Below are 27,081 nucleotides of genomic sequence, written 5' to 3'. Positions count from 1 at the left end.
GACTGGAATATTAAGGAGTTTGAGCCTGAACTGACACATCTTTTCAGGCCTTTCATAAGACTGAGTATATGAGTTTTTTGAAAATAATAATAATAATAATAATAATAATAATAATAATAATGTCTTGGGAAAGGGCTTGAGGTATTGAATCCTCATCACCCAGTGAACACCAGCTCACCAACTATTTTGTCCAGTTCTCAGTGTATGTGACTTATGGCATACACCATTCCCCACATTCCTGCAGGGGTTCCTTTTCCTGCTCAGTCTCACAGAGCATTCTTCAGTTTTTAGGTCCAGTGAGTACTTGCACCAATACAGATGTCATTTGACAATAATTTAATTCTTTTTTGGTGACAATTTTTAGTTTACTAAAAAAATTTTTGCTTTAATATTTTGAAATAGATTTGGGTCGACTAGTTTGCTTTTGGTCAGAGCACTTGCTAGGAAACCAAGACTGTAAAGTGCTGGTGCCCGGACGTGCAGCAGGGTTGGTTGGGAGCAAGACGTCATCGCGGGAAACGTGTACTTCTTTGGATTACTGCTTGGCGGATTAGACCCGCAGATCAGTCAGTCCGAGGTTAGCCCTGATTAACTGCCCTGGGTGCTTCTGGGCCAGAGTGAGGTGTTTGCTAGATTCAGACCAATACTGGTGGTGATATTTCACTCGACAGAACATTGAGTTAATTTTTACTTAAATCCAATCTAGGCTAATAATGAAGCTACCAAGAATGATTAAGAATGTTAACTAAATGTTGCCCGCTATCAGGTTAGTCCAGTCTTCTGCCCCCATAATTTTGTCTGCCCACATGCTTCTGTCTATCAGCCTCGGCCTCCGGATCAACTCTCCTCCTGGCATTGGTTGGATTCAGGAAGAGTGAAACCCATGATTTAAAGGGCTCACTTTCCACCTGCATCGTCCGCATGGTACAACTTGCCTTTGGCACATATTTGGGGAAATCTTCGGTTGTCCTACATCTATTACAATAACTGGTAAAAGGAAAGGGAGTTTCTGAAGCTGTCCCCTTAGTCACCTTGACAATTTCCAAAAGCGAAACTTGCGCTCTCGATTAGCTACACTGAGTCTGCGGGGCGCGGAGTCCCTGCCCAGGTCAGCAGCGCCCATCCGGCTGGTGGGCGGGGATGGGGCGGAGCCTGCACCAGGCGTGGTCTTCCGTGGGAGAGAAGGCAAAGCTTTGCCCCACCTTCTAAAAAAAAAAACAAAAACCCCTGCTCTCTCCCAGCCAATCAAGGCGGCCTATGCAAATAAACCCTTGTCGCCCGGGTAACCATGATGCATGGTAGCCAATGGAAACCATCAACTCGTGCTCCGGCTCTACGATTGGGACTGAAGTAAGGAGATAGAGGCCCAATGGGCTGTGGGAACGGTCCTCGGCGGGTTGAGGGGCGGGGATATGCAAATATGGTTTGAAAAGCCGGCGGGAAATCTGAGTTTCGCGGGAGGACCTTGGCGCGTAAACCGTATCCCTTCATTCATTGTCAGCAGCAGCTTCCTGGAGCCATTTTTCAGCTGCCGGCCGCAGCGCCCGGGCTGCCGCCGCCGCCTCGCAATCCGTTGCATCGGCCGCCCCCGACGCCTCCATCCTCCCTCGGGGCCCGATATCCCTGCGGCCGGGACCCTCCTCTCTCCAGAGCCCCGATTATTTTTGGCCCCCGGGGCCCGTGCGGTGCCGAAAAATAAAAAGAAAAGAGAGAGAAGGGGCTCGGAAGCGCCGGGCGGGGAGGAGAGAAGGAGGAGAGACTTGGAAACTCCGACTGCAAATAATAAAGAAATTGAAAAAATACATTAATATACCATAGCAATAAAAAGAGCAGGAGCGAGAGATGAAAAAGGGGATCCAGCCCGCCCTGGAGCAGTACCTGGTGACCGCCGGGGGTGGGGAGGGGGCGACTGTCGTCGCCGCCGCCGCTGCAGCCTCCATGGACAAAAGGGCACTGCTAGCCAGCCCCGGCTTCCCTGTCGCCGCCGCCGCCGCTGCCGCCGCCGCCCCGGGCGCGTACATCCAGATCCTCACCACGAACACTTCCACCACCTCCTGTTCCTCCTCCCTCCAAAGCGGCGCCGTCGCCGCCGGCCCTGTCCTTCCCTGTGCCCCCGGCGCGGAGCTGACCGCCGGCAGCCTCCTCTACACCACGCCGCACGGACCCTCCGGCAGAGCCGGGCTGCTGCAGCAGCCACCAGCGCTGGGACGCGGCAGCAGCGGCGGCGGCGGCCCTCCGGTAATGCCCTCCCGTCCCCACTGTCCCCAGCCCAGGCGGGGGGTGGGTTCGCACCGCGCGGGTTGGTGGGTGCGCTGCGGGCTGCCCCGGGAGAACGCAGGCCGAGCCCCGTGGGCCTCTGGGCTGCCCCTCCAACGAGGGTTTATTGTTAGACTTGTGCGCTCCCCTCCGCGCCCGTGGGGCTGGGGGGCTCCGCCGGACGCGCGGGGCCGTGGGGATCTCCTCGGCGCGAAGAACATCAGACACTCTGAAACTTTTCGTGGCCCCCCCTTCTTTTCCTGCACTTTTCCCTACCCCCACTCTCCCCTCCCCTCCAACTCGAAGCTTCCTCTTTCTCGGGCGTAGGATGGGGTCACGCCCCGGATGGAGAAGGGGGTGGGGGAGGGAGTAGTGAACTGGGGAGTGGGGGACTCTGGGGGAGTGGAAACCGGGGGACCATTGGGCTGATCGCCCCTCGCCGGCCTCCGAGGCCCGTGGGCGGCCGGGGGATCCCTCGGGCGTGCTTGGAGCGCAGAGGTTATGCTGGGCTGCGCTTGTCACATTTTGGGATCTGTAACTCCCGGCAACAAAGGGGCTGGGGGCAGTCGGGGGGGATCTGGCAGGGGAGGCGGTGGAGCTGGCAGTCGGGTGCGGGCCGGGGCGTGAGCTGTCTGGGGGTGAGGGGCTAGCCAGGGGGCGCCCCGGCCTGGGCGCATCCTGGCGGTGGCAGCGGCAGCGCCCGCGTGGCCCGAGCGCCCGGGCCTTCCCCGCCGGGCCCCGGGCCTGCCCTTGACCCGCCTCTCCCCTTACCCCTTCCTTCCCCGCCCTGTCCCCCTCCCCGCCCCCCGGCGACGGAGGGCGGGTGCAGCCGTGTTCCCGTCCCGCCGCCCGGTTCTGTCCCTCTCGCCGGGACCCGCCGGTGACGTTTCGCACACGTGCGCGGAGGACGCGCCTGTGACTGGGGAGGAGGCGGCGGCGGGAGGGGGCGCTGGAGGGGAGAGGGGGCACCCACTTCCTCCTGCTCGCCGGCTCCCTGGCTCGGGACGGTCCCGGCGCCCTCGCACCCGCCCCCGGCACGGCCACCCTCCCTCTCCTCTCCCTACCCCCCCACGGGCGCCCGCCCTCGCCCGGCGCCGCCGGTCTGCTCGGCCCTCCGGGCCCCTCTCCAGCCGGCCCCCCACCTCTCCCGGAGCCAGGCTGGTTTCGGAAATGCCCTTACAGCAGCAGGTTAGTGACCGGGACCGCGCGGGGGCTGCCGCCGCCACCGGGGCACGGGGTTCGGTTGGGGGGGCCGGAGCCGAGAGGGTAGGCGGTTGAGCGGGGTTTTGGAGTGGGAACGGGGGGTTGGGTGCTGGAGGGAAATGAGTAAGCAAGAAAAATCTAACTAAGTAAATGCCCCGGCCTCCGGTTCTAGGGACCTCTGGGCGCGAGTGGCCGCCCCGGGGGGTTGGTTTGGTGTTTACGTGTGTTTTTTTTTCCTAGGGGGGCCTGTGGATGGGCGATTGAAAACCGGAGGGGGCTTCTCGCCAATGGCCGAGTTGAGCTCTGCTTTCTGTCTTCCTTCCCTTGTGCTGGAGGGGGAGGGGGCGGGTCAGAGGGTTGGGTGTCCGTAGGATTCCCAGGCCACCCGCCACCCCCACCCTTTGTCCCTGTAATTTATAAAGCGCCTTTGAGAGATGATTTAGGTCAGTATTCGGCTCCTCTTTTTGTCGGTACTAGAAAGAAGTGTGGCCCGGAGGTCCGTCCACCCCCACCCCCACCCTTCTCCTTTTCTTCATTCCCTTCCTCCATGCCTCCTGTCTTCACCCTCGTGGTCAGGCTTGGCCCCCACGAGGCTAGAGACGAACCAGACTCAGTTAAACAAATGGATGGTTGATAGAACCAATCGTTGACCTCATCTTGTCTCAGCTCCAAATGGGTTTATTTTTTGGAGGATCAAGATTTTGCAGGGGTCCGTAAGAAAGTCAGCACATAAGCAGCATTTTGGGAAATGAGCTGGGTTTTGGAATAATGAAAATTTTTATTTCCTTACGCTTCCCAATTTCTCTCCTTGTTGGATCTTAACTGTTTTACAGCCCCAGAGATACTTGCTGGGGATGTGTGATACAGTCTCAGTCAAAGAAGGTGCTTTTTTTTTTTTTTTTTTTTTTTAGTGACTAGGGTCTGCCAGCAGAGGGGAAACAGTACAAGTACCTGCTTACACATACAGATCCCTCTGCTGGATTCTCAGTTACAGGAATATTCCATGCTTTTATTAGCATTAAGTACTATTATTGACTTGACCTAAACTTGCTTGGACATATTTTAAGCATATTTGCCCCCTACACAGCTCTGTTACTACATCACAAACCTAATCTTAAACAACCAGCTATTGACATACTTCTTGGATTGGATTCAGATTTATGAGAGGGTAGTTTTGATAATAGGAATTTGAGACCACCAGATTGCTTCCCCCCCCCCCCCCACCCCCCTTCGCCTGCTTGTTGGGCCAGGTCTGCAAAACTGTCTAGCCAAACTTATATGTAGTTCATTGTATTTAAGTGTTTAAAGTATAAAAAATTACCCTCACCACCTTCCAAGTTATTTCAAAACTTTGTCTTCCTTGCCATGAGAACATATATAATTCTAAAGTCATGAGCCCTGAGTACAAAGTTTGATTTGTTTTTTCTTATCAAAACTGCATTAGACTTCTATTTAATTCTTGAAGTTTACTGATATTTATTCCCTAAGCAGGAACAACATGGGGAGAGCTAAGTGATTGGCAGAGCAAAGAGACCCTTTAAACACTTGGTGTCTAAGAAGTGGTTGGGAACTTGTACTCAGGTGACCAGAATTGCAGACCTACCTGGATCTTACTCCATCCATGTTCTGTCTCAGGAACATCTGAGAACGTAACCAGGAGCAAATTCTTCATCTTTTTTAAATGAGAAAAAATATATATGAGTACGCTCTTACTAGCTGATTGCCTTTCATTTACAAGTTGTATGATCCTAGGCAAAAAACTTAAATAGGGACAGTAACGATACAAACCTGAAGGGTTTTTTTTTTTCCTTAGGTTTAAATATAATAATGCATGTAAAACACTTAGAACAGTGCCTGACAAATAGTAGACACCCAATAAAATGAGTATGCAGGAATAATCTATAATAATAAAACTGTAATGTGCTAATTAGACTGGACGCTTTGGGACAAAGCCTCAGTGGTGGTGGTGGGGGGGGAGGGGGCGGCTGAGCCCCTTTGCATGAATTTTGTGCATCAGGCCTCTAGTATTTTTTTGTAACTTAGAGAAATAGTGTAAGACCATGTGTACAACTGCCCCTTTGTTTACATATATGAGGAAAATGGTTAAAAGTTTTCTAAAGTAATTAAACGTAATTAAATTTTTCTACCTAGTTAATCTGTTTTTTTAAACCTATAAAATATAGCTATCCTAGCACTGGGTAAAACAGGGACATGTCAGTATGACAGGCCTATATAGAGGTGGTGGTGTTCAACTGCCCAAGCATGAGCTTGTACCTTGTTTGTGACAAATTTAGGCAACTCATTCTCACTTTTCTGCTGAGTTCCACTCCACCCATAACTCATGGACATGCCAACTTTTGAGAACATCTCTGCTTAGTGGCTTTTAGATAACTGAACACTCAGTTTTAGATGGTGAGCCATTGGAAATGGAAAAGCTCTAGAGAAACAGTCAGAGGTGCTATTTTCTGGAACAGAAAGGGCTTCTTCATTTTCTGCCTCCTAAAAAGAAACTGAAATGATTTCATTCTACTTCTAGAAAACTTAGGCTCTATTAATGCAAGAGACAATGGCCGGTTACATCTGATTTAATGTAGTGCAGTCATAGCAACCCACTGATTATACTTGGTAAAGAGCCCACAGTGCTTGAAATTTCCATGTAAGAATGGAGGAACCATGGGTGCTTTAGCTGGGTCTCTTTTTTCCTGTGCAAGTATAAAAGAAGAAAAATGCCAGGTTCCTGTGGTTCAGCACTCAGTAGTCTTGCTTCTGCTGAGATATATGATTGATGCTTAGTTTAAGATAGGAGATAATTTTTAGTCACTACCTACCCCATAATCGAAGTTTTAATATAATACAGTGCTCAGACTTGGGCAGTACAAATAGCTCAGTGCCATAATCAGTACCAAGGGCGCCACTCTAATCACCCTCTGAAACAAAGCACCCTTACTTAGATGTGGCACCAGGAGCTAAGGAACCCAAGCTTGTGAACAGGAAAGGATTTTTTTGTTTTTCTATAAATCCTCACCTTGTGTAATACTTGGAAGAGTAGATGCTGAGATTAAGTTGTGCTGTGTAAAACTAACTTGAAAACAGAAAATAATACTCAGCTTAGGCATGGCCAACAGCACCTGGAGATTGAAAGACTGAGGAAAAGTTGCTTTTATTCTCACTTCTCAGAGATACAATGCAGTAGTTTTCTTTCAACTCTTCAGTCTTTATTGCCATCCCCATAGACGTACCATCCACACCTTTAACTCCCTTCGAAGGCAAAGCTTCAAATATTCAGTTAATTTTCTGTCTGGGTTTCTAATGGATTTATATATATTTCATTTGCCCAGTTTACATCTACTTTCCAGACAGACCAATTCCCATTCCTTTAAAAAAATATATATATTTTGACTGTTTTCAGAGAGGAAGAGAGAGGGAAAGATAGAAACATCAATGATCAGAGAGAATCATCCATCGGCTGCCTCTTGCACGCCCCACACGGGATTGAGCCCGCAACCCGGGCATATGCCCTGACCAGGAATCAACTGTGACCTCCTGGGGCATAGGTCAACGCTCAGTCTTTATTGCCATCTCCATAGACAAACCATCCACACCTTTATTTTTCTTTTAATCTTTATTGTTCTTTTCCTGTGTTGTTTTTTTATCCTAAATATTTTTATTGATTTCAGAGAGGAAGGGAAAGGGAGAGAGAAAGATAGAAACGAGAATGATGAGAGAGAATCATTGACTGGCTGCCTCCTGCATGCCCCATTCTGGGGATCGAGCCTCTAACCCAGGCATGTGCCCTTGACAGGAATCGAACCTGGAACCCTTCAGTCCGTCACTGAGCCAAACCAGCTAGGGCCATCCACACCTTTAACTGGCCAGGCTCCCTTTCCTTTTCAACCACTATTAACATCTTAAATTAGGATGAAAATTAGTTGCCTATGCTCATCAAATCAAGTCCCTCATAGATTCCCATGAAACAACCCGAGATAGTGCCAGGCAAAGAAGGTAGATTTCACTTCTTAACAGATTACCTTTTTCATTTTAGTTTTTAAAGAAAAGAACTTCCTTGAATTCTTTGAAGTACTAAGCATGTGGTTTAATACATATTTTCGTGCTTGGTAGCAGCTTAAAAATAGTGTTTCAGGGACTATATTTACAATTGCTAAGAAGCATTCTTTGTGTTCTCCTAATCATTTTTCATGGGACTAAGAAGGTAAGATAACTGGGAAAGCGGTAAACATAGGAAACCACTAATGGTATCTCCTTCCTCCTACTCTGATCCTCTCTTTGGCTTCAAAGAGTGACTTTGAAAATGTATCTTACACAAGGAAAAGTTACACAGCAGAAGGTACAAAAAAGCAACAATTGAGATGGGGACAGGAAACTTGGAGGGAGTAGGTGGAGGGGAGAGGGATAAGGCCTATAGCTTTTGCTTTAGTAAGAAGGAATTTGGTTCATTTTCTGCTCTCACTTTTGCTTCAAACACTCTTCCCCCCAAAGCAGTGTGCTTTTAGAACTCAAAGAATATGCAGGTTACAGGAATGCGTTCTCATTCTCCTCCCAACCTTAACTGGGGCTTAGTCTTGTGGCCACAACAGTCGGCAATATAACTTTGAACGATAAGAGATAACGCCCACTGGTTGCCAGATTGTATCACAAACCCCCATGCACTTTGCTTTATGAGAGAACCTGAGTGAAGCAGGCCACTGCTTAGCTTTGAAAACTAAAGCAGAGGCTCATGTCATTGGGAGGTGGATAGCAGTGAGAATTGACAGCTGATGGAATGGGAGGAATAAAAAGAATAAAAGTAATGAATTTTAGCTTCCTTTCAATTACCATATCCCCACCGTCTGGGGCCATTTGTAGTGCCCAGGCAATGTTCTTATAACTTGACAGTCCCTAAGAACAATACTTGAGGTTAGCGTAGGCAATAATCGATGTTCCCAATGGTCTTCAAATCAACATTTGAGAGCTGTAAAGCAAGAGTCATCTCCTTTGACCCAATCCCTTTCATTTTGTAGGAGAGGAAATGAAGGCCCAATGCAGTTACGTTACTTGCCCAAGGTCACAGGCTAGCTAGTGTCCAAGTCAGAACTGAAACTGGAGACTCGAATTGTTGGAAGCAGCCTCATTCTTCAAGAGAAGGTTAACTACATCTCATGTGCCCTATATGTGAAAATTGGGATGTGCAGAGTACATTTTAAATTGTCTTCAGGAGTGGTTACATTTTTCTAAAAATGCACACACACAGAAGTGTCCTTCCAACAGTTTTCGAGTAACAACTCATTCTCAAAGACACAAAATAAGCGAAGCTATTTTAGTTGTTAAATGCAAGGTAATTTTTTTTTCAAATGGAAGGAATGACTGACTCTTATAAATACATAGTTGTATTTTTTTAAAGCTTCGTTGTATGCAAATATGATTGTTTTCTGTGGAAACCACATTTCTGGTGCTCAAAGGTGAAACATACTTCACAGAATAGAACCTAAAATGCCTTTGACAGTTTTTCAGGAGAGAGGCGCGGTGTAGCTCTGGAATTAGCGGGTTTGTCCGAGCCATCCATGCCCTGAGTGTTGTGGTTTTCAGAGGGCCCTGGGCCTTTGCCCACCAACATAGTACTGGGTCCCTTCCCCCAGGAGGTTTCTGATTTGTCAGAGGAAGCCACCATCCACTAAAAGCCAGAACTAACTTTCTTAAAATGTCTTCTTTTACTTGTAGAACCGAGAAAGCTTAAAAATAGAATCACTTCAAGTCCTGAAGCCTAAAAGTGAAACATAATCCAAGGTGGCTGTAGTTCACCGACTCATTAGGGGCAGGGATATATGGCTTGTCTCTGATCCACGAATCAGGAAGGAGCCACGTGTAGATACGGTCTCACAGCCAGCGAGCGGGAAGTAGCAGTTAATGATGAGAGCTGTATTTACCAGTGAAGCTGGTTTCCCCTGGAAGGCTTTTTAGTGGACAGAGTCCATCTTTCAGGGAGTGGAGGAACTGAATGCCCTTGGTCCTCCCAGCCAGCTCACGCCTGGCTACCCCAGAGATTCTTTTGGCTCCTCTGACTGCTGAGAAGGGCTTCGCCTCACTCGTTTTCAGGATCCTGAAGGTTGTGGCTCTGTACACTGGAGGGTCATGGAAAGTGACCCCCAATAGGTTCACCCCTGCTCTGCCCTTTTCTGTTTCTGATGTCTTAAGGCTTTAGAAGTATTAAACCAGAGCAGCAGTCCTGTAGCCCCGTACTTGTAGTCTTTCTGGGTCTGGCAGCCCTTAACAGTGGTTCTCAACCTTGGCTGCACATTAGAATCACCTGGGAACCTTTATAAAATCCTGATTTCTGGGCCTCATCCTCCGGAAATTCTGTTTCTTTGTTATGGGGTAGGGCAGTGGTCGGCAAACTCATCAGTCAACAGAGCCAAATATCAACAGTACAACGATTGAAATTTTTTTTGAGAGCCAATTTTTTTTAACTATAACTATATAGGTAGGTACATTGTTATTAACTTAATTAAGGTACTCCTAAGGCTTAGAAAGAGCCACACTCAAGGGGCCAAAAAGCCGCATGTGGCCGCAGTTTGCCGACCACGGGGGTAGGGCCACAACATTAGTAACAAAGAAACAGAATTTCCGGAGGATGAGTCCCAGAAATCAAGAGTTTAAAAAGATTCCCAGGTGATTCTAATGTGCAGCCAAGGTTGAGAACCACTGCCCTAGAAGAAGAGCAGGCTCATGACCCGCACCGTCCACCAAACAGGTGACGTGAAGGGCAGCTGAGTGTAATAGCGAGACAATGGCAGCTGGAGCCTGAGTGCCCGGTTCGCATTCCGGCTCTGCTTACTACTCAGCTTTGTGTCTTCAGGCACATCACCCTCTGCGTCTGAATTCCCTCTCCTGTAAAATGGGGGAATCATTGTAGCTACCTCCCTGGGCTTAGGATTTGGGTTCACATATGTCAAGTGCTGCCACGTGGGAGGATGAGCGAGTGTTCGATAGATTATTGGTGCACTGCCCTTCCCTTCCACAGCCTTCTCTCGGGCCGTCCTCTTGTGCTTTATTTTCTTAAAAGTATTTTTTATTATTAGTGAGAGAGGAAGGGTGAGGGAGAAAGACAAACATTAATGTGAGAGCAGAGCGTTGATCTGCTGCCTCCGTCATGCCCTGACCGGGGATCTGGGCATGTGTCCTGACCGCGAATTGAATCAGTAACCTTTGGGTGCACAGGACGATGATGCCCAGTGAACTGAGCCACACTGGTCGGGCATTGTGGTTTATTTTCTGAACTAGCCCTAGTGTTCATTGAAACCCAAAACACCTTGCTAAAAATGATGGTGATGGGGAGGAGTGTACCCCATGGGGTGGCTTTCTCCTAACTTATTCTTTAGGATCTTTGTATGTCTTTATAAGCTGCTGCCCATTAAACTTTTTATAATAGCACTTTCAGTGGTAACAGTGTTGTGACTAAAGTCTTGATTTCTGTGATTAAATATGTTAATACAGTGGCACTGTTAACATTAATTGCACTGTTAACATGATTTCACTTTTGCACAGTAACCTGGCTTAAGACTGCATGGCAGAAATCAGGGTGTTTGTCATCTCTGGGCCATTGTGGGTGGGGGGTGAAGGGCAGTCTTGCTCTCCTGAGTCAGGGAACCTGCCCCTGGGCCTTCCTCCCCATTGTCACCTCTCTCATCTCTCACTTTCTGTGTTATGACTGTTCTTCCTCTTACCCCTCACCCGTCCCTCTGCCTGGCTTTTAGAAGGATGCCAGAATTTCAGCCTTCACTGGCTGCTTCCGTGACTTACCAAATTAATTACAGCCTTTTCCCTGGTGTTCGGCGCAAGGTGAAATCTTGTCTTTCCCACGTTGCTTCCCGTTCTTCCCAACTCGGATGCTGGCATGGCTCAGCGGGTCAGCTGGCCAAGGTTTCCTTCTGGTGCATTCATTTGCTCAAGGGTTCTTTCTCCTCGCCCTCCACCTGGCTCTGGCGGCCATCCTTCCCACTGGCCCATCAAGGACACCTGCACAGAGCCTTCCCTGGTTCCCTCACATTAACTGCTTTCCTGTAGCACATCTCAGCCTGCCTCGTAGCCTCACCGTCGGCGTTCTTGACTTCTTCGTATCTGCAAGCTGCAAGAAATCAGCCGGGTTTTCTCATCATGTAGTCCTTGCAGCGCCTTCTGCGTTGCAGACTCTCAGAAATTGCAGCAGAGGCGTTTTCATTAGATGCCTACCGTGTGCTTGGGGCCCCAGTTGTCCTGTTGAGGATGCAAAGAAGTAGGAGGTGTGATCCGCCCACTCTTGGAATGGGAGGGGAGAAAAAGAATAAAAGTAGCTGGAGTAAGTTTGCAGGCTGTTTGGGGAGACAGGCTTTAAACACAGTTGATTCGAAAGCAAGACTAAACAGGAGTCAGGAGGAAAGCAAGACTCATCTAGTCCTCAGCTGGACAGTTTCAGCAGGATGTGCCAGCTGGGCCTTATGAATGGGGAGGCCACGCTCCCTGTGCATTAGAGTACACATGTGAATCACCTGGGTTATTTAAAAAATTACCAATACTCGGCCCCATCCAGACTAATTAGAACCGCTGGGGGCGGGGTCTGGACATGGGTATTTTCTTTAATGTCCCAGGTCATTTTAATGCATTCATTCAGTTGGAATCACTGAGCCTAGGCGGAGAGTGAAAACTGGGGAGGTTGTTCATGGCTGGGGGAACATCATCAGGCAAAGGTCGGGAGGCAGAAAGTAGGTTCACACAAGCAGAGACCAGTTGGACTGGAGTCGATCTGGGGGAAATCTTAAGCTCTAACGTTGGCTGAGCTCGTCTAGACTACAGACTGCCTTCCTGCAAGGGCCGGGCAGGGAATTGGGAGATGGGTAAGTAGCGTGGGGGTTGAGCATGGGACCCCTGCCCTAGGCCGTCGCGGCCAGAGGGAAAAGCAGACCTCATTTGTTGCCAGATCTTCAACCTTAAAGTGCCAGAAATTTAAAAATGTTGGCTCCATTGAAAAGGAAAAAGGGGAAGCCAAACAAAATAGGTCTGTAGGCCAGATTTGGCTTCAGGGCTGCCACTCAGCAGTCCCTGGTCTCTCGGATAATAATAGCTAATGTTTATCAAGTGCCTGTGTGTATGGAGGGCACTGAACTGAGCACTTTACACACATTAGCACATTAGCCACGTAACAACCTGTGAAGTGGGCATTATGACCAGCTTGTTCTGCACAGGAGGAAACAGGCCCTGGGGGGCTAAGGGGCTGGCTCCAAAGTCGCAACCTATTCCTGGTTTTTATCCTCTGTTCTCTGATATTGTATGAATTACATAGTAGGGACCCAAGATGCCTGTCCCCATGAAATAATCCAATGCTTTTCCAAGCCTACCTGATAATATCAATTGCCTGTAGCCCATTTCCAGGCTCCACCCACCTCTACCCTCCATCAGAGCAGCACCAAGGTCTTCAGCGTTCAGCGAGCGCTTGGGAAACACCTCTGTCGGTAGTTGAGCTCAAGCAAAGGTTTCTTGAAGCTGGAAAGACCAGGTGATGCTGGAGCTGCCTGCCAGAATCAGCGCACAGTTTGTTCATCTCAACGGCTTCCTCAGTGGAGAGAACAGCCCTGCAGATCCCAGGGACCTGGGTGGGTGCCTGGGTACTCCACACCCACCCTTGTGGTACCAATGTCTGGATTTCCAGGTCCTTGCTGAGCAAGCCATCCAAAGATGGGTCACCCCAAACCCAAAGGAGGTAAAACAAGAAGGGGTTCCCCAAGGGTTGAGAGTCTTAGCTCAGGAGGTTCGAGTGAGCACTATTGCTACGTAACAGGTAGTATCAATGCCAGCTGCGAACCTGGGCGAAAAATTCTGGACACCTGCTCTCAAAGGGTGTCCCTGACCCTATTGTAGGAAGGCTTTTCATTCTGTCAGGTCTGGGCCTGCCTGAAACAGGTTACCAAGTGATCAAAAGGCCAGGAATTTCCCTGGGAAGAGAACCAGGGCATCCCATTAGAGTAGGGGAGGTATGGATTGGACAGGTCTGAAAGCAGGACAGCTATAGTGACCGTAGGAAAAGGCAGGATGGAAGTGAGGGACAGGCTGAGGGAGAAAAGAAAGAAAACCTTTGATGCCTTTTAATTCCTGGGGCTGAAAAAATGGATGAGGTTGAGCTTTTCTGATGCCAGGGTGTACGCTGTGTGGAGGGAATGGTTAGTTCGGTCTGAGTTGGTTGTGAGTGACATCAGAGGCCATTGGGCTTTCTAAGAGGCTAGGGCTGAGCGCTGGAAATGGGGCTTTGGCATACAGGTTTCAGTGGAAGTCTGAATGAGTAATCACAAGCCAAGAACTGGTCTCCCTAGCTTAAGAAAAAAATTGAGGTGCCACAAAAACCGCTCATCATCTTCACTTCTCCCTCTATGATATGAAAACGAGACAGATTCATCAGGTTGATTTTGGGGGATCAATATTGTCAGGACTCCCAGAGATGAGCCATCGGATGTTATTGATTAGGCACGTTAGCAGGTCTGGGCTGGCTCCTGTGTGCTCTGAGAAAGCCCACAGTTTGCAGCCTTTCAAGGTAGAGAGCCAGCTGCAGAGTGCTGTGTGTAAAGAAAGGTCACAGTTGTCTTGAACGGAGGTGGCTCTTTTAACCATATGTCCTATGCCAGTGGTCGGCAAACTCATTAGTCAACAGAGCCAAATATCAACAGTACAACGATTGAAATTTCTTTTGAGAGACAAATTTTTTAAACTTAAACTATACAGGTAGGTACATTGTTATTAACTTAATTAGGGTACTCCTAAGCTGGCCTTTGCTAAAAACGTCCTCAATCTGATTGAGATACGTTCGCTGAGGTCGACCCCTTCCAACTCCCATCCACACTCGTCTTGCATACTTGTTTCATCTACTTTCCGAAAACCGACTTCTGCACATGGGCCTCGAAGTTTCAGTTACACTGTACGTGCGCGCCCGCGCGTGGTATTTTGTGGAAGAGCCACACTCAAGGGGCCAAAGAGCCGCATGTGGCTCTCGAGCCGCGGTTTGCCGACCACTGTCTTATGCTCTCTGACTTTGCTGATTAAAGAAAATCTTGAATTGTTAGCATATTAAAGTTTAAAAATGAGAGTCTTTGAGTACTGTCCCCGAGGAAAGAGCTATGTAAATTCTAAGTATCTTTGTAATTGATTTTTGGACATGTAACTTGTGTCTAACCCTACTTACAGCACACCTAGAATTGACTAATTTTTGTTGCTATATTAACTAGCAACACTTGGAAGGTCACACTAAGGTGGTGAAGTTTCCAACCTTTCCTGTTGCTGTTTTCCTTGTACACTCTGGGACTAGACTTGAGGAGGAGGATTTCAGCCCCGGGATGTGGTGGTGGGTATGGAAGGAGCTTAGGACTGGAAGATCTGGCTCCAGAAACATGCTGTCACTTAACCAGCCCAGCCTGTGACCTTTTACAAATTATATATCTATGAGCTGTAGTTACCTAAAATAGTGTCCGTGTTTCCTCCAATGGTGGCAAGGATTAAGTGAGATAGTGTTTATAGGAAATGTACTCTGTTCCTAACTAGCGTGTGCCACCTACCATGGTAGGAACTCTGAAGTGTTGGTTGAATCTATATTCTCAGCATTTTTACCCGCTTCAGGGGAAACAAATTTGGACAAACGCTTATTGAACACCTGCTTCGTGCAGAATGCAGCTCCCAGAATTCCAGGGGTTACCAAGGGGACTAAGATGCTCTGGCCCGCAAGGAGTTTATCAGCAGATAAGAGAGATGAAACATGTTCTTCGGGAACTTAAGATGAAAGACAGTGATGGTCATAAGAAAATATTGATGAAGTCTTAGGCATCCAAGCCAGGGATGGGGTGGATGGGGGCCGGGGAGGGAGACAGAGAAAGCTTCAGGAAGTTTGAAACTAGTGAAGGGTTTTGGCACCGTTGACATTGTGGCCAGATACTTCTTTATGGTGGAGGCTGTCCTGGTTGAGCAGCACTCCTGGCCTCCACTCATTAGATGCCAGTAGCACCCCACGTAAGACAATCAAAATTGTCTGTGGACATTGCCAAGTGTCCCCTGGAGGCAAAATTAACCCTCCTTCCATTGGTTCTCAGACCTACTGACCCAGACCTTTTCCTCTGGCATGCCTAACCATGGAACCCCAGAGCTGTGCCTCACTGATCCCACTCTTCCTAGCTGGTACGGCTGCTCTGGGTAGCCAGCCGAAGCCCTCCATGTCTGTTTTATGGTCATGCGTTCTATGAATAGGCCACTGGGAGCTTTTCTGTAAGTTGGGGAAGCAAGGATCAAAGTCTGCAGTTCAGGGCAGGCCAAGGAAGTTTCGCATTTATCATTTACTCAACTGGGTAATTAAGGGAGACGTTCTGCTCAGGACTAACATCACGGCATGGCTGTTGATCCCAGCTTCACCATGGCTAGTTGATGATGTGGGCACATCACTGCCCCTCTAACCTGTTTTCTGACCTGCTAAATGAGGGTAATTAGGGTTCCCATCTCATAGGGTTGTTGTGAAAATGGAATGCCACAGTGCCTGTGACATGTTGGCTCCAGGGCTGGTCAGTGCTAGACACAAATGCTTGTTGTCATTGTATTGTTGCTGTTGTTGTTACTACTGTTAACAGCCATTTCCTTTGTTGCTGATGCCCCTGCAACCACTTTTTCCCTTGCTCATCCCGCCCCATGCTGGCCAGTCTCTGCCACAGCCACGGGGCATCCTGACTCACTTGACTTTTGCTGATTTAGCTTGTGTGTGTGAGGCACCTAGTGTGTGCCAGCCCCTGTTGTAGGTGCTGGGGAAACAGGGTCGGCACAGATAAAATCCCCTGCCTTTGTGTGGTGGCTTGTGTCATAACTGATGAAGATTTTGCCACATAGTAAGTACCCTGTTCCTGTGTTTGGATTCTGTGTTTGGATTTTGCCACATAGTAAGTACCCTGTTCCTGTGTTTGGATTCTGGTTGTGTTATTTACTTACTAGAGGCCTGATGCATGAAATTCGTGTTAGAGTAGGCTTTCCTTCCTCCGGCTGCTGGCACCGGCTTCCCTCTGGCACAAGGCACCCAGGATCCGGGCTTCCCTCGCAGACCCGGCTTGTGTCCGGAAGGTCATCCGGAAGGACGTCCGGTCTAATTAGCATATTATACTTTTATTGTTATAGATTAATTTGTCTTTATTGTTGAAAGTATTACAGATGTCCCTCCTCCCCCCGCCCATTGAGTTTTTCCACCCCGTACCCCCCCTCCCCCGGCCTACCAAACTCTTGTCTGTGTCCGTGGGTTATACATATATGCATATAAGTTATTCTGGTCTGTGTTTTTAGAACAGTGGTTATTACATGGTGGGCTTGGACCCGCAGCACTTGAGAGTTTGTTAGAAATGCAAAATTTCAGGTTATTCCCCAGACCTACTCAGTCAGGAACTCTGAGGTAGAGCCAGCAGTGTAGGGTTTAACAGGCGCCCCAGGCCGTTCTGATGCACCAAGTTTGAGGGCCACTATCTGGGGAAAGATACTTTTCACCAAGGACTGGGGAAGCCCGTGGCCTTCAGTGGGCTAGTGTTATACATGGTGCCATCAGAAATGGTGTTGCTCGCATAGTGCAATTCCAGTAACAGCGGAGCTTAGGAAAGCTAGTCTTCGGTGTGTGAAGATAGTTTAGTTTTAAACTGTGCCCTGGGATCTCTCCCTGGGGCTGCAGTCCTCGTCCCCTACACCCTCACCCCCTCCCATGAGGTGGAAGGGCCTGCGTGCCACAGCACAGAACTCATAACAGAAAGGCTTGGCCACCCTTGGGCTTTCATCATCCAATGGACAGGGAGCTTCCTTCCTCCCTTTTCTCTAGAGACGTTGACATATTTCTTTGACAATTATTTTCCTTCTTTTAATTTCTTCTCTCTTAGTCATCCTCTTATCTAGCACCATAAAAAATCTTTATACCTATAATCAAATCGCCAGCCAGATGTACAAATGAAATGGTCGATCTCTTTAGATAACTTGGGCATTTGAAGATATGGTAAGGAGCAAATGAAATGAGAGACCATGGAAAGCATCCAGCCTGGAGCTGCGCACAGAGTGGCTGGCCACTCGACAGACATGGTGCAATTCCTGCCCCTACCCCCAATTCATTAAAACCAATAAGGGCAGCCCTAACCGGTTTGGCTCAGTGGATAGAGCGTTGGCCTGCGGACTCAAGGGTCCCAGGTTCGATTCCGGTCAAGGGCATGTACCTTGGTTGTGGGCACATACCCAGTAGGGAGTGTGCAGGAGGCAGCTGATCGATGTTTCTCTCTCATCGATGTTTCTAATTCTCTATCCCCTCTCCCTTCCTCTCTGTAAAAAAATCAATAAGATATATTTTAGAAAAATAAAACCAATAAGGGCAGAATAAACACTACTGTTCTTGACTACCCACCGTTTGAATGGGTGTGAATAACCATAGTATAAATTATAACCAAAGTCATGGAATCAGAAGTTTTGATTATTTAAAACTTTTACTAAATTTATATGTAATTACATAAACTTAAAACACTCAATAGATGTCACCTGACTTGTTTTCATAAAGATGGATGGGGGGATACACTTTAATCAGATTGGCAGAGATTCTTTACTTCTGCATCAGTCCAAACCTGGGTCTGCTGATAGGTAACTTGTCGATGTAACGGCCATCTTCAGTTTACAAATGCTAATTAATTACTGCCGTGTTCGAAGGGGTGTGTGGGATGGATGGCTAGTTCCTTGATAAAAGGCTGTTTCTTGAAAATGCATGTGAAGGCTTATAAGGCTTGTGACCTAGCTTTGTCTTGGTGGTTCTCTTCTAAAAATGTCCCTCTGTCCAGTGGTGGGCATTTCATTTCCCTTTCCATCCACTTTCAGCCAAAACAACTTCTGGTCACAGGGACAGTTTTAGGTCTGCTCTCTGTGGCTGTTTATAATATAGAGGTTGGGAGAGTAAGGCCAGCGTACTCATTTCTTGCTTCCTGCCTTGCTTGAGAGGGTGAGGATCAGCACTTCTCAGCCCTTGAGTTTCAAAGTTTGCTGCTCTGTATAGCAGGGTGGCCAAGGTGTGGCCCTTAAATGTGCGTCATCTCTGAACTTCCAGCGTGACTCAGCTACCGCCATCCTTTTCAAAATAAGGTTTGCGGACCAGAGTGTGAGCCTTCCCTCTGCCCTGTGGAGTCAAAGAAACTGGAATAGAGCCATGCTGTCCACATAGTTGAGTTATGAAAATATTTGTTAAGATGGCTCTAGACATGTATTGTCCCATTTGATGGTAACAACTTGCCAAGTGTTGAGACTCTTCTGAGTCTTGCTTTTCCTTTAACAACATGTAAGAATAATGTTGTTCAAATGGCCCGCCCGTTGGCTACCCCTTTTATAGATGAGATAGGTCTCCTGCTATTTTTGCACCTTAGAAAAGAGATCTCAATAGGAATAGATATAGGCCCCAACTTTGCATGATTAGGAACTCTGCTGTATTGCTCAGGGGGACTACTTTGTGTTCATCAGAGTTCTGGAGACCAATGAACTAGAATGCGAACTTATTAATTCACCTGGAGAAATAATACCCGACAAGTGGACAGTTGCAGAAATTGGTATTGCTTTGTGTTCCCGATCAGGAGATTATTAGCTGAGTCAGAATAAAGGAGCTGAGTGACTGTTAGTGTCCTCCAGCTGCGACAGCTGCTCTGGATCCTACCTGCGGAGGCGGGGTCCTGCTGGCTGCTGACGGTACGTAGTGGACACTGGCATTTAGTCAGAGGTCCAGCGCTGACTTATGAAACCCTGATTTTGTTGCCCTTTTTTTTTTTCTTTCAAAGAAAATACGTTTTGGTTTTTTTTTTCATGCTTGCTATTTAAAGAAATCAAAGAATATATGTCCATGGGGTAAAATTTAAAATACCCCTGCTTTCCTTCCTAGAGGTAACCACAATAACAGCTTGGCCTTTCCCTTTTATATCCATTCGCAAATATACTATTTTATATAAAAATTGTGGCTTGCAGTTTGTATTTAGCAAGGAGTTACACACATTTTCATAGGATGTCATTCTTCTTGGTAATAGCTGCACTCCCACCCGTGATAATGGATGTGCCCAAGTGTCGTTAGCTCTTCCCGTCTGACTGTTATTTCTCTTTAACTCTCGATATCACACACAGTGCCACATTGCATATCCTTGTACATATATTTTTGTGCACGTGTGTATTTCTGTAGGCTGGATTTCTACATATTGAATTTCTGCCATGGGGCACATATAGTAAAATGCTGGTAGATAGGCCAACTTGTCCTCCAAAAGGCTGAACCAATTCTTCCTATCACCAGTGGAGACAGGCCTGCTTTCTCGTCCTCTTTCCAGTACTGGATAACATTAGTCTCTGTACTTTTGCTAATGATGGCATGGTACCGCCTTATTTTTATTTTGTGCTTCTTTCACAATTACTACTATTACCACCACCCCTGGTACTACTATTACTGCTGCTGGCTAATATTTATTGACAGTTTTTATGTGCCAGGATTGTTTTAAGCGCGTTGTGTGAAATTTAAACTTCAACATCCCTGTGAATTTGGTATGATTATTGTGCTCATTTTGCAGGATGAGAAGTGGATTAGTATATTTATTCCTGTATTGGTTTTACAAGGCTGTTTAGAATTTTCTTATTGAATTATTGGAACTTTTAATGAGTTACAGATATTGGACTTTCTCGCGTGTATGTGTGTATGTGTAGTATAGTAAGTATTTCCCGTTTGTCATTTTTCTTTTCATTTTATCCGTGAGATGTATATCTATAGAAGTTTTACTCATTTTTAAAAAATATAAAACTATAAACTTTGAGTTTGGTGACTTGTTTTGGGAAAGCCTTTGCTAGTCCCCAAATTATAACAATATTCCATATTTTCTTTTGACTTCATAATTTTAGTATTTTGACTGTTAATGTCTTTGGAAGGGTGTTTGTGTTTTAAATTTTATTTTGTATATTTTTATTGATTTCAAAGAAAGAGGGAGAGAATCATTGATCAGCTGCCTGCTGCACGGACCCTACTAGGGATCGAGCCTGCAACCTGGGCATGTGCCCTGATTAGGAATCAAACCGTGGCTTCCTGGTTTGAGTCCCAGTTCATAGGTCAATGCTCAACCACTGAGCCACAGTGGTCAGGCAGAAGGGTGTTTGTGTTTTAAAGATCTGATTTTATATTTTTCCCAAATGGATAGCCAGTTATTCTAGTACCGTGTATTGAATGGGTCAGCCTATCCCCATGAATCAGAAATGCCACTTGTATCATATTGAAGCAAGCATTTGGACGCATGTGCGTGCAGGGATCTGTGTCGGTCTGTGTCTAGACCTTCTACTTCACTCCGTTGATATCTTTGCCTCTTTCTAAGGAAACAGCACACTGCTTTAAATACAGTAGCTTTGTGGTGTGTTTTGCTATAAATAGGGAAAATCCTGCCCCCTTTCATCTTATACTTTTTTTTTTACTATATTTTATTGATTTTTTACAGAGAGGAAGGAAGAGGGATAGAGAGTTAGAAACATCAATGAGAGAGAAGCTGCCTCCTGCACACCCTCTACTGGGGATGTGCCCGCAACCAAGGTACATGCCCTTGACCGGAATCGAACCTGGGACCCTTCAGTCCGCAGGCCGACGCTCCATCCACTGAGCCAAACCGGTTATGGCCATCTTATTTTTTTTTTTAATTAGGATTATAGTGTTTATCATTATGCTTTTATTTTCTTATACTTCATTGAAGATTTACAGATTCTCCCACGCACTGTGAACTTAGAGTAGTAAGAAAGAGGATAATGGCCTACCTCATTGGCGATTGTGTGCACTGGGAATGGTAATGAGTTTTTTGCATATATTATTTCATCTAATACCGCAACCCTTTCTCATCTGTAGATGAGGAAAGTGAGGCTCAGCAGGTAAGCCCTGTATTCCAAGCTACCGTTCTTGACAATGAGAGAGCCAGACCAAGCGAATTCAAACCTCTCTTTTAACTCTGAGGCTACCCGGACACTTGGCGACTCCTCACCAGTTGTTCATAGGCCTTTGTCTAGGATGGTGATTAGGTGTCTTTGTGTTCTGTGGGTAGCCAGTGACTGGCAATTACAGTGTTCATTGTGTGAGATGGAAGACCTAACATGATTTCTCCTGAGGACTCACATATTGGGGCAGCAAGAGTGGAAAGAGTCAACTTTGCCAAGGGAATTTGTTCTAACTTAGGACATGGTGAGAGGGGAGGGAAGTCATTTAGCAGATGCTTCTTCTTAGGCCTCACACTTGTTTAGCCCCTCCCTCAGCTCGGAGAGCCTGGGTCTGCCCGTGGTTCGGAACACAAAGGTGAGGAAGACACAGCCCTGGACATTAAAGGGCCAGGCATTCTGGTGGCAAAAGCCATACCCAACCCTAGGAGTTTGTACCTTTTCAAAGAAAAGGCAACACGTGTTAGCTCCCCAGTGGAGGAACCCAGCTCTGCAGTGGGTTTGGAGCATCTTTCCTCTGTGTCTCCGTCAATGCACCTACCAGCCTAAACCTTCCCATCCCGCCGGTGATGGATTGCCTTTAGGGTCGGTTTCTCTCAGGTGCTTTCTGTTGATTCTTAAGGGTGAAAGTCATTTTCTTTGGAGAACTTTGAAACTGCCTCCCAAACAGAAGTCCAGCTGAGTTCCCGCTGGGAGCCTTGGAAAAGTAATCCTATTTATGAGTAGTAGTATATTGATTTTGTGTGTGAAAATGGACTCAGAGGCCTGTGACAATGAGTGTATTTGAAATTATAATTTAAAATATCTAACAGAATAGCTGTGCAGAAATACAACCCCAGAATATAAATGATTAGATGCTTAGTGAATTTCTCGAATGCATGTAATTAAATTGGCAATAAGTAGGTCAAATTTGTTTTCATATCCTAATTCCTTTAATTTACCTTTTCTTTAAGAATCACTGGTGTAAGCATGGAGGAATGGCTATTAAATCTTATAGGCCTCTATAATATATAGTTGTGCTTTGTTCACTTATTTGTTTAATCAGCCCACATGCCCCATCTATTATTATAAAATAGAAGGCACCTCATCAAAGAATTCTCCTTTTTACTGCATGACTGCACTCTTCATTTTGTGAAAGCTGACAAGGTTTCCTTCCAGGTTGAAAGGTAAATGTATAATTATTTTGTTAATTTATTTAGCACATGATGCCTGACCTTGATTTTGACGTCTGTAGTTATGGCTGGTACATCTACTTCATTCCCAGCCTTCCCGTTCCTGGTATCTCCCTGATCACCACCTAGTGTCGCTCGGGGATTACGATCACAGGTGGGCCTGCCGGGCCGTGCTGGCGGTGACCGCGGGTGCTGGTGACCCTGCTGTCCATGGCTTTGCCTCGGCTGACCTGGGCTTCCTCTCACTCCCAGGCTTCAGCTTTCATCCGCCCGCTCTGTTAGCAGTTTTCTCCATATTTCCTTTAAAACAGACTTTCGCTTCTTCCTTTCCCCCTCTTCTCCCCGCCCCCCCCCCCCCCCGCCCCCCGCCCCCCCCCCCCCCCCCCATGCAACTGCCCTGGCATTCTGGCTTTTTCCATTCTTGACAAATGATCTGTCCACTGTAACTGTAGCTCCGCTATGCTGATATCTGTTGAAATTAGACCTAGAATCTAAATGTGGCTTCATGAAACGATGGGTGAGACATTTTTCTCTTCAAATAGTCCGTGGTGTGCTGGCATCCCCAGTCACCTATCTGTACCTTTTTTCTTCACGTGCTGTTGGGAGGGGAAATGGGTGATGTGTGTACTATGTGTCTGGAAGTGACTTAGGATGAAAAAGTTCTGTATGAGGGGTGGTGTTGGCTGTTTCTTTGCATCTATAATCAAGTAGAGATGTTCACCACCATTGCTGCCTGCCTTCCCCAAGCATATTGAATAGACTTCAACCTAATTGCATTTCTTATCATGTAACAGGAATCAGGAACCCTCCCTGTGCTCACTCCTACAGCTACTTCTTACCTTAACGATGAGACTTTGTAACCCAAAGATTAACCATTTCATTTATGTTTCTTGGACTGAGCTACACACACACTTTGTATTGGGTCCTTTTGCTCATAGAAAAACAATAATTTGGCCCTGAAACTACTCCTGCAAAATAGATACATGGCAAAGGTGACTCTCTTCGTGCTGGAGGCAGGCCAGGCTGTATGGGGATTACTTACCTGGAACTGGAGGCTGCTTAGGAGAGGGCTTGGCGGGGCCTGGGTAGCAGCAGGGTTTGCTGTGTAAGTCAGACTCGGGGACATGGAACCTGGCACGGGTCACAGCCTGGATGAGGTGGATCAATTCTTTCACCTCTCAGCTCCAGTTTCTTATCTGTCAAATGTGAGTCATCTTTATGACCCCCTTCCACTCAGGCCTTCCATGACTCCCTCCAAGCCCCAGGGAAGGTTTTGCAGCTCTAGATGGCTGCCCATTCTGCCGCCATGCCATGCCATGCGCCAGGAAAGGGAGTGTCTTTGGGGGTGACTCAGAACTTGTACAAGGAAGGGAGTGTCATGGGAGTGGCCTCCTGCTACTTGCTATACCCTTCCCATCCAGACTTGATGTCTCTCTCTTCTCCTTTCAAAGTCCTAAGGGTTAATTATGCTGTTTACTGTTTACATTTGCCTTCCTGATAGTGCTCTTTCAAAGGGAGTTGGCACCAGTTCATTTTCAAGTCTAAGTAGACCTCAGAATCTGGGAGTGGCTCTCCTGCTGTTGGAGGATGTTGCAGCCCTTCAGAATCTGAGTATCACTGCCTGCAGGTTGCCAGGACTTTGGTTCTTACCCTCCAACAACTCACTTTACTGCCTTAGTTCTTGCAGTGAATCTGAGAAATACTGAGAAACGGTATTTCCGGTTACAGGTGAGGAAACCATGAAGTCAGAGACACTGAATGGCTTTCTCCTCTCCTCCCCATCTCTTCTCCCCTCCTTCCTCCCGCCCCCCACCCCCATGATAAGAGAGCTGGTTAAAGGGTTAGACTTTGAATTACTTGGGTTTACAGCCTCCCCCGGTGGGATCTTGGGCAAGTTATTTCACTTTGTTAGACCTGAGTTTCCTCATCCATGACATGGGACAATTAATGACCTACCTCTCAGGGTTGATGGAAGGACACACTGAATGAGAATGCGTGGAACATGGAAAGTAGTATTCAGAAAGGTTAGTTCGTCTACAAGGGTAGGCAAAATAGGTTTAGGGTTGTTTTTATGGTAAAAGACATACAGGTTATGTTAATTACAATGACTTTATTAGCTCTGTTCTGTGTACTCGTGACTGTAAACTTTTAACATACTTTTGCCCACCCTATATATATGCATATTGAGCAAGTGGGGAGCTGGGACTAAAACCAGTTCTCTGCTGTAATTCCTGTATTAGCACACAACTTTCTGTCCATAAAGAGATTTAGAAGCATCTTTAGATAAATAGATCTATTTATTTTCATTATATTCAAATATATTTAGAACAATTTCAATCAACATAGGTTTGATGGAGACTTTGCTATAGCTTTTTCCCCCCTCTTTTGTTATTCTAAGCTGCCCTGTAATAATATTTTTAAAAATTGCTGGGGCCCTAGCTGGTTTGGCTCAGTGGATAGAGCGTCGGCCTGCAGACTGAAGGGTTCCAGGTTCCGTTCCAGTCAAGGGCCCATGCCCAGGTTGTGGGCTCAATCCCCAATAGGGGGCGTGCAGGAGCAGCCGATTGACGATTCTCTTTCACCATTGATGTTTCTATCTCCCACTTCCTCTCCCTTCCTCTCTGAAATCAATACAAATATTTAAAAAAAAAAAAAATTGCTGGGAACTCCAGAGTGTAATTGCCAGGGAGGGCCAAGACACTAGTTTTCCTAAGCCAGTGGTGCTCAACTGGGCACAGTTCTACCCCACCCCCCCTGCCCCCCCCCGGACATTTTTGGTTGTCATAACTGGGGGTAGAGGGGGTGGGGGCTGGCGGGGGGGGGGGGGGATGCTACTGACATCTACTGGGCAGAGTCCCCCTCACAACAAAGAATTTTTGGGCCCAAAATGTCAATAGTACTGAGGTTTAGAAGCTGTGCTGTTAGGTAATTCTGTTCCTATTGCTAGCAGGCTTTCTCCCATTATTGCAAAGTCAGTTAAGTCTTTTCAAACAAGGTGTATTCATTTTCTAAGGAATATTGGGTTTCCATATGAAAAAACTTCAAAATCCTGAAAGTCTAAGACTATTTCTTTCATATAGCTTGAGGTATATAAAGCTTTCCGATCCAATCAGAAATTTTCATAACAGCTTTTTGTGTGTGTGTGGGTTTCCCCTCCCCCCCCAGTATCACATAATCCACATTGCTGTTTTAGTTTTTATAAGCACTGAGTAAACAGTAGCAAGCTTTGCAAACAAAATGTATTTTTACTACATGTTAATTGCTCTTTTTATACAAATAATACTAGGCTTTTATTTTTATGCATTGATTTCTAGGGGAAATTTAATATTTGTTTTTAAACTCTTTTGTTTTTTTCAAATTAAGCTATCCTAATTGTTAGAATGAACCATCAGTTCTAAAATGAATCTTGTCAGAATAGCAGCTTGTTCTAACTAAGCATGCTTTGAGCATTCTGCTGTGGTTTATTGTAGTAAAAACAGGAAGTTTCTACTTTAAATAGAAATTATGCTTTTAAATTCTAATTTTGCTAATTTTCCATTCTGGAATATTAAGATAATAGGATGTCAAATTCAATTTGAATTTCAGATAATACATTGATACTTAGTTAAGTATATTCCATACAATATTTGGGATATACTTAACAGTAAAAATTATTTGTTTGTTTGAAATTATAATTCCACTGAGTATTCTGTGTTTTTATTGGCTAAATTTGGCAACCCTAAAGATAGGACTTGGGTAATTGGAAAATACCAGGAAATGCCACTCAGTCTGACATCTTCCTGCATAATTTCATCTCGGATGTTATATTTCACAAAAAGTGTTAAATAATAAATTTCAAACAGTTGTTTGCCTAAAAGAAGGAAATCGTTTTCTGAAGGTAATTTAGAAAATTTGTTCTCTAATCACATTCATTGATCTTTAAGGATAGCTTGAATCAACTGGAATTAGGAATCTCTTACCTGATGTTTAGAAGTACCATATATTCAACCTAAAAACTCGATTCTAGAGATAAAACTTGGATGGGGGGGCAGAGTGTTTTCAGTGGTTGGGCTTTCAGGAATTACCTACAACTTAAATTAGGTGATTATACAGTATCTAAACTCTGCTGTTCATAAGCAGAATTCATTTTACAGCTGAAGGGCCAGTTACAACTGGAACAGGTTGATTGTAAAAGAATTCAATTACCTGGGGGAAATAGCAGAAAAGCTCAACCAAAAGTCTTATTTGAAATACAGCATTTGCAAGAGTTGGCTGAAAGTGAGCGTGCCTGAGTGAGTGTTCTTCAACATTCCTCTTCATTATCTCATGACACCCATATTTACCTTTGGGAGGAAAGCATGTCATAGGACGCCAGCATCTATACATCTTTGTGGCATCAAATGGTCTATCAGAGAATCTTGCTGCCTTTGGCTGCCTTAACAATGTTTTGCCTCCAGAGAAAGAACCAGCTGTGTTAACTGTGGTCAGCTAACCA

At 46.3% G+C, this 27,081-nt stretch overlaps 1 protein-coding gene across 3 annotated transcripts in view; it reads left to right on the top strand.

Moving 5' to 3' along the window:
• Positions 1–1,532: 1,532 nt before the first annotated feature.
• The window catches only part of E2F3 (E2F transcription factor 3), a 79,146-nt gene continuing 53,597 nt past the window's right edge, over positions 1,533–27,081 (top strand). Inside the window, exon 1 of one of the 3 annotated variants that reach the window (XM_036349974.1) lies at positions 1,533–2,238. In XM_036349974.1, coding sequence (XP_036205867.1) covers positions 1,843–2,238 — 396 coding nt within the window. In that variant the 5' untranslated portion in view covers positions 1,533–1,842. Of the gene's footprint in view, positions 2,239–3,215; positions 3,445–27,081 lie in introns of those variants that run through there. The other 2 variants (XM_036349973.1, XM_036349975.1) reach the window with 2 other exon arrangements.

This window comes from Myotis myotis, unplaced genomic scaffold (assembly GCF_014108235.1).
Source record: "Myotis myotis isolate mMyoMyo1 unplaced genomic scaffold, mMyoMyo1.p scaffold_m19_p_2, whole genome shotgun sequence".
NCBI lineage: Eukaryota > Metazoa > Chordata > Mammalia > Chiroptera > Vespertilionidae > Myotis > Myotis myotis.
Note: the sequence above shows the minus strand (reverse complement) of the source record. Positions and strands in the feature narration are given on the sequence as shown.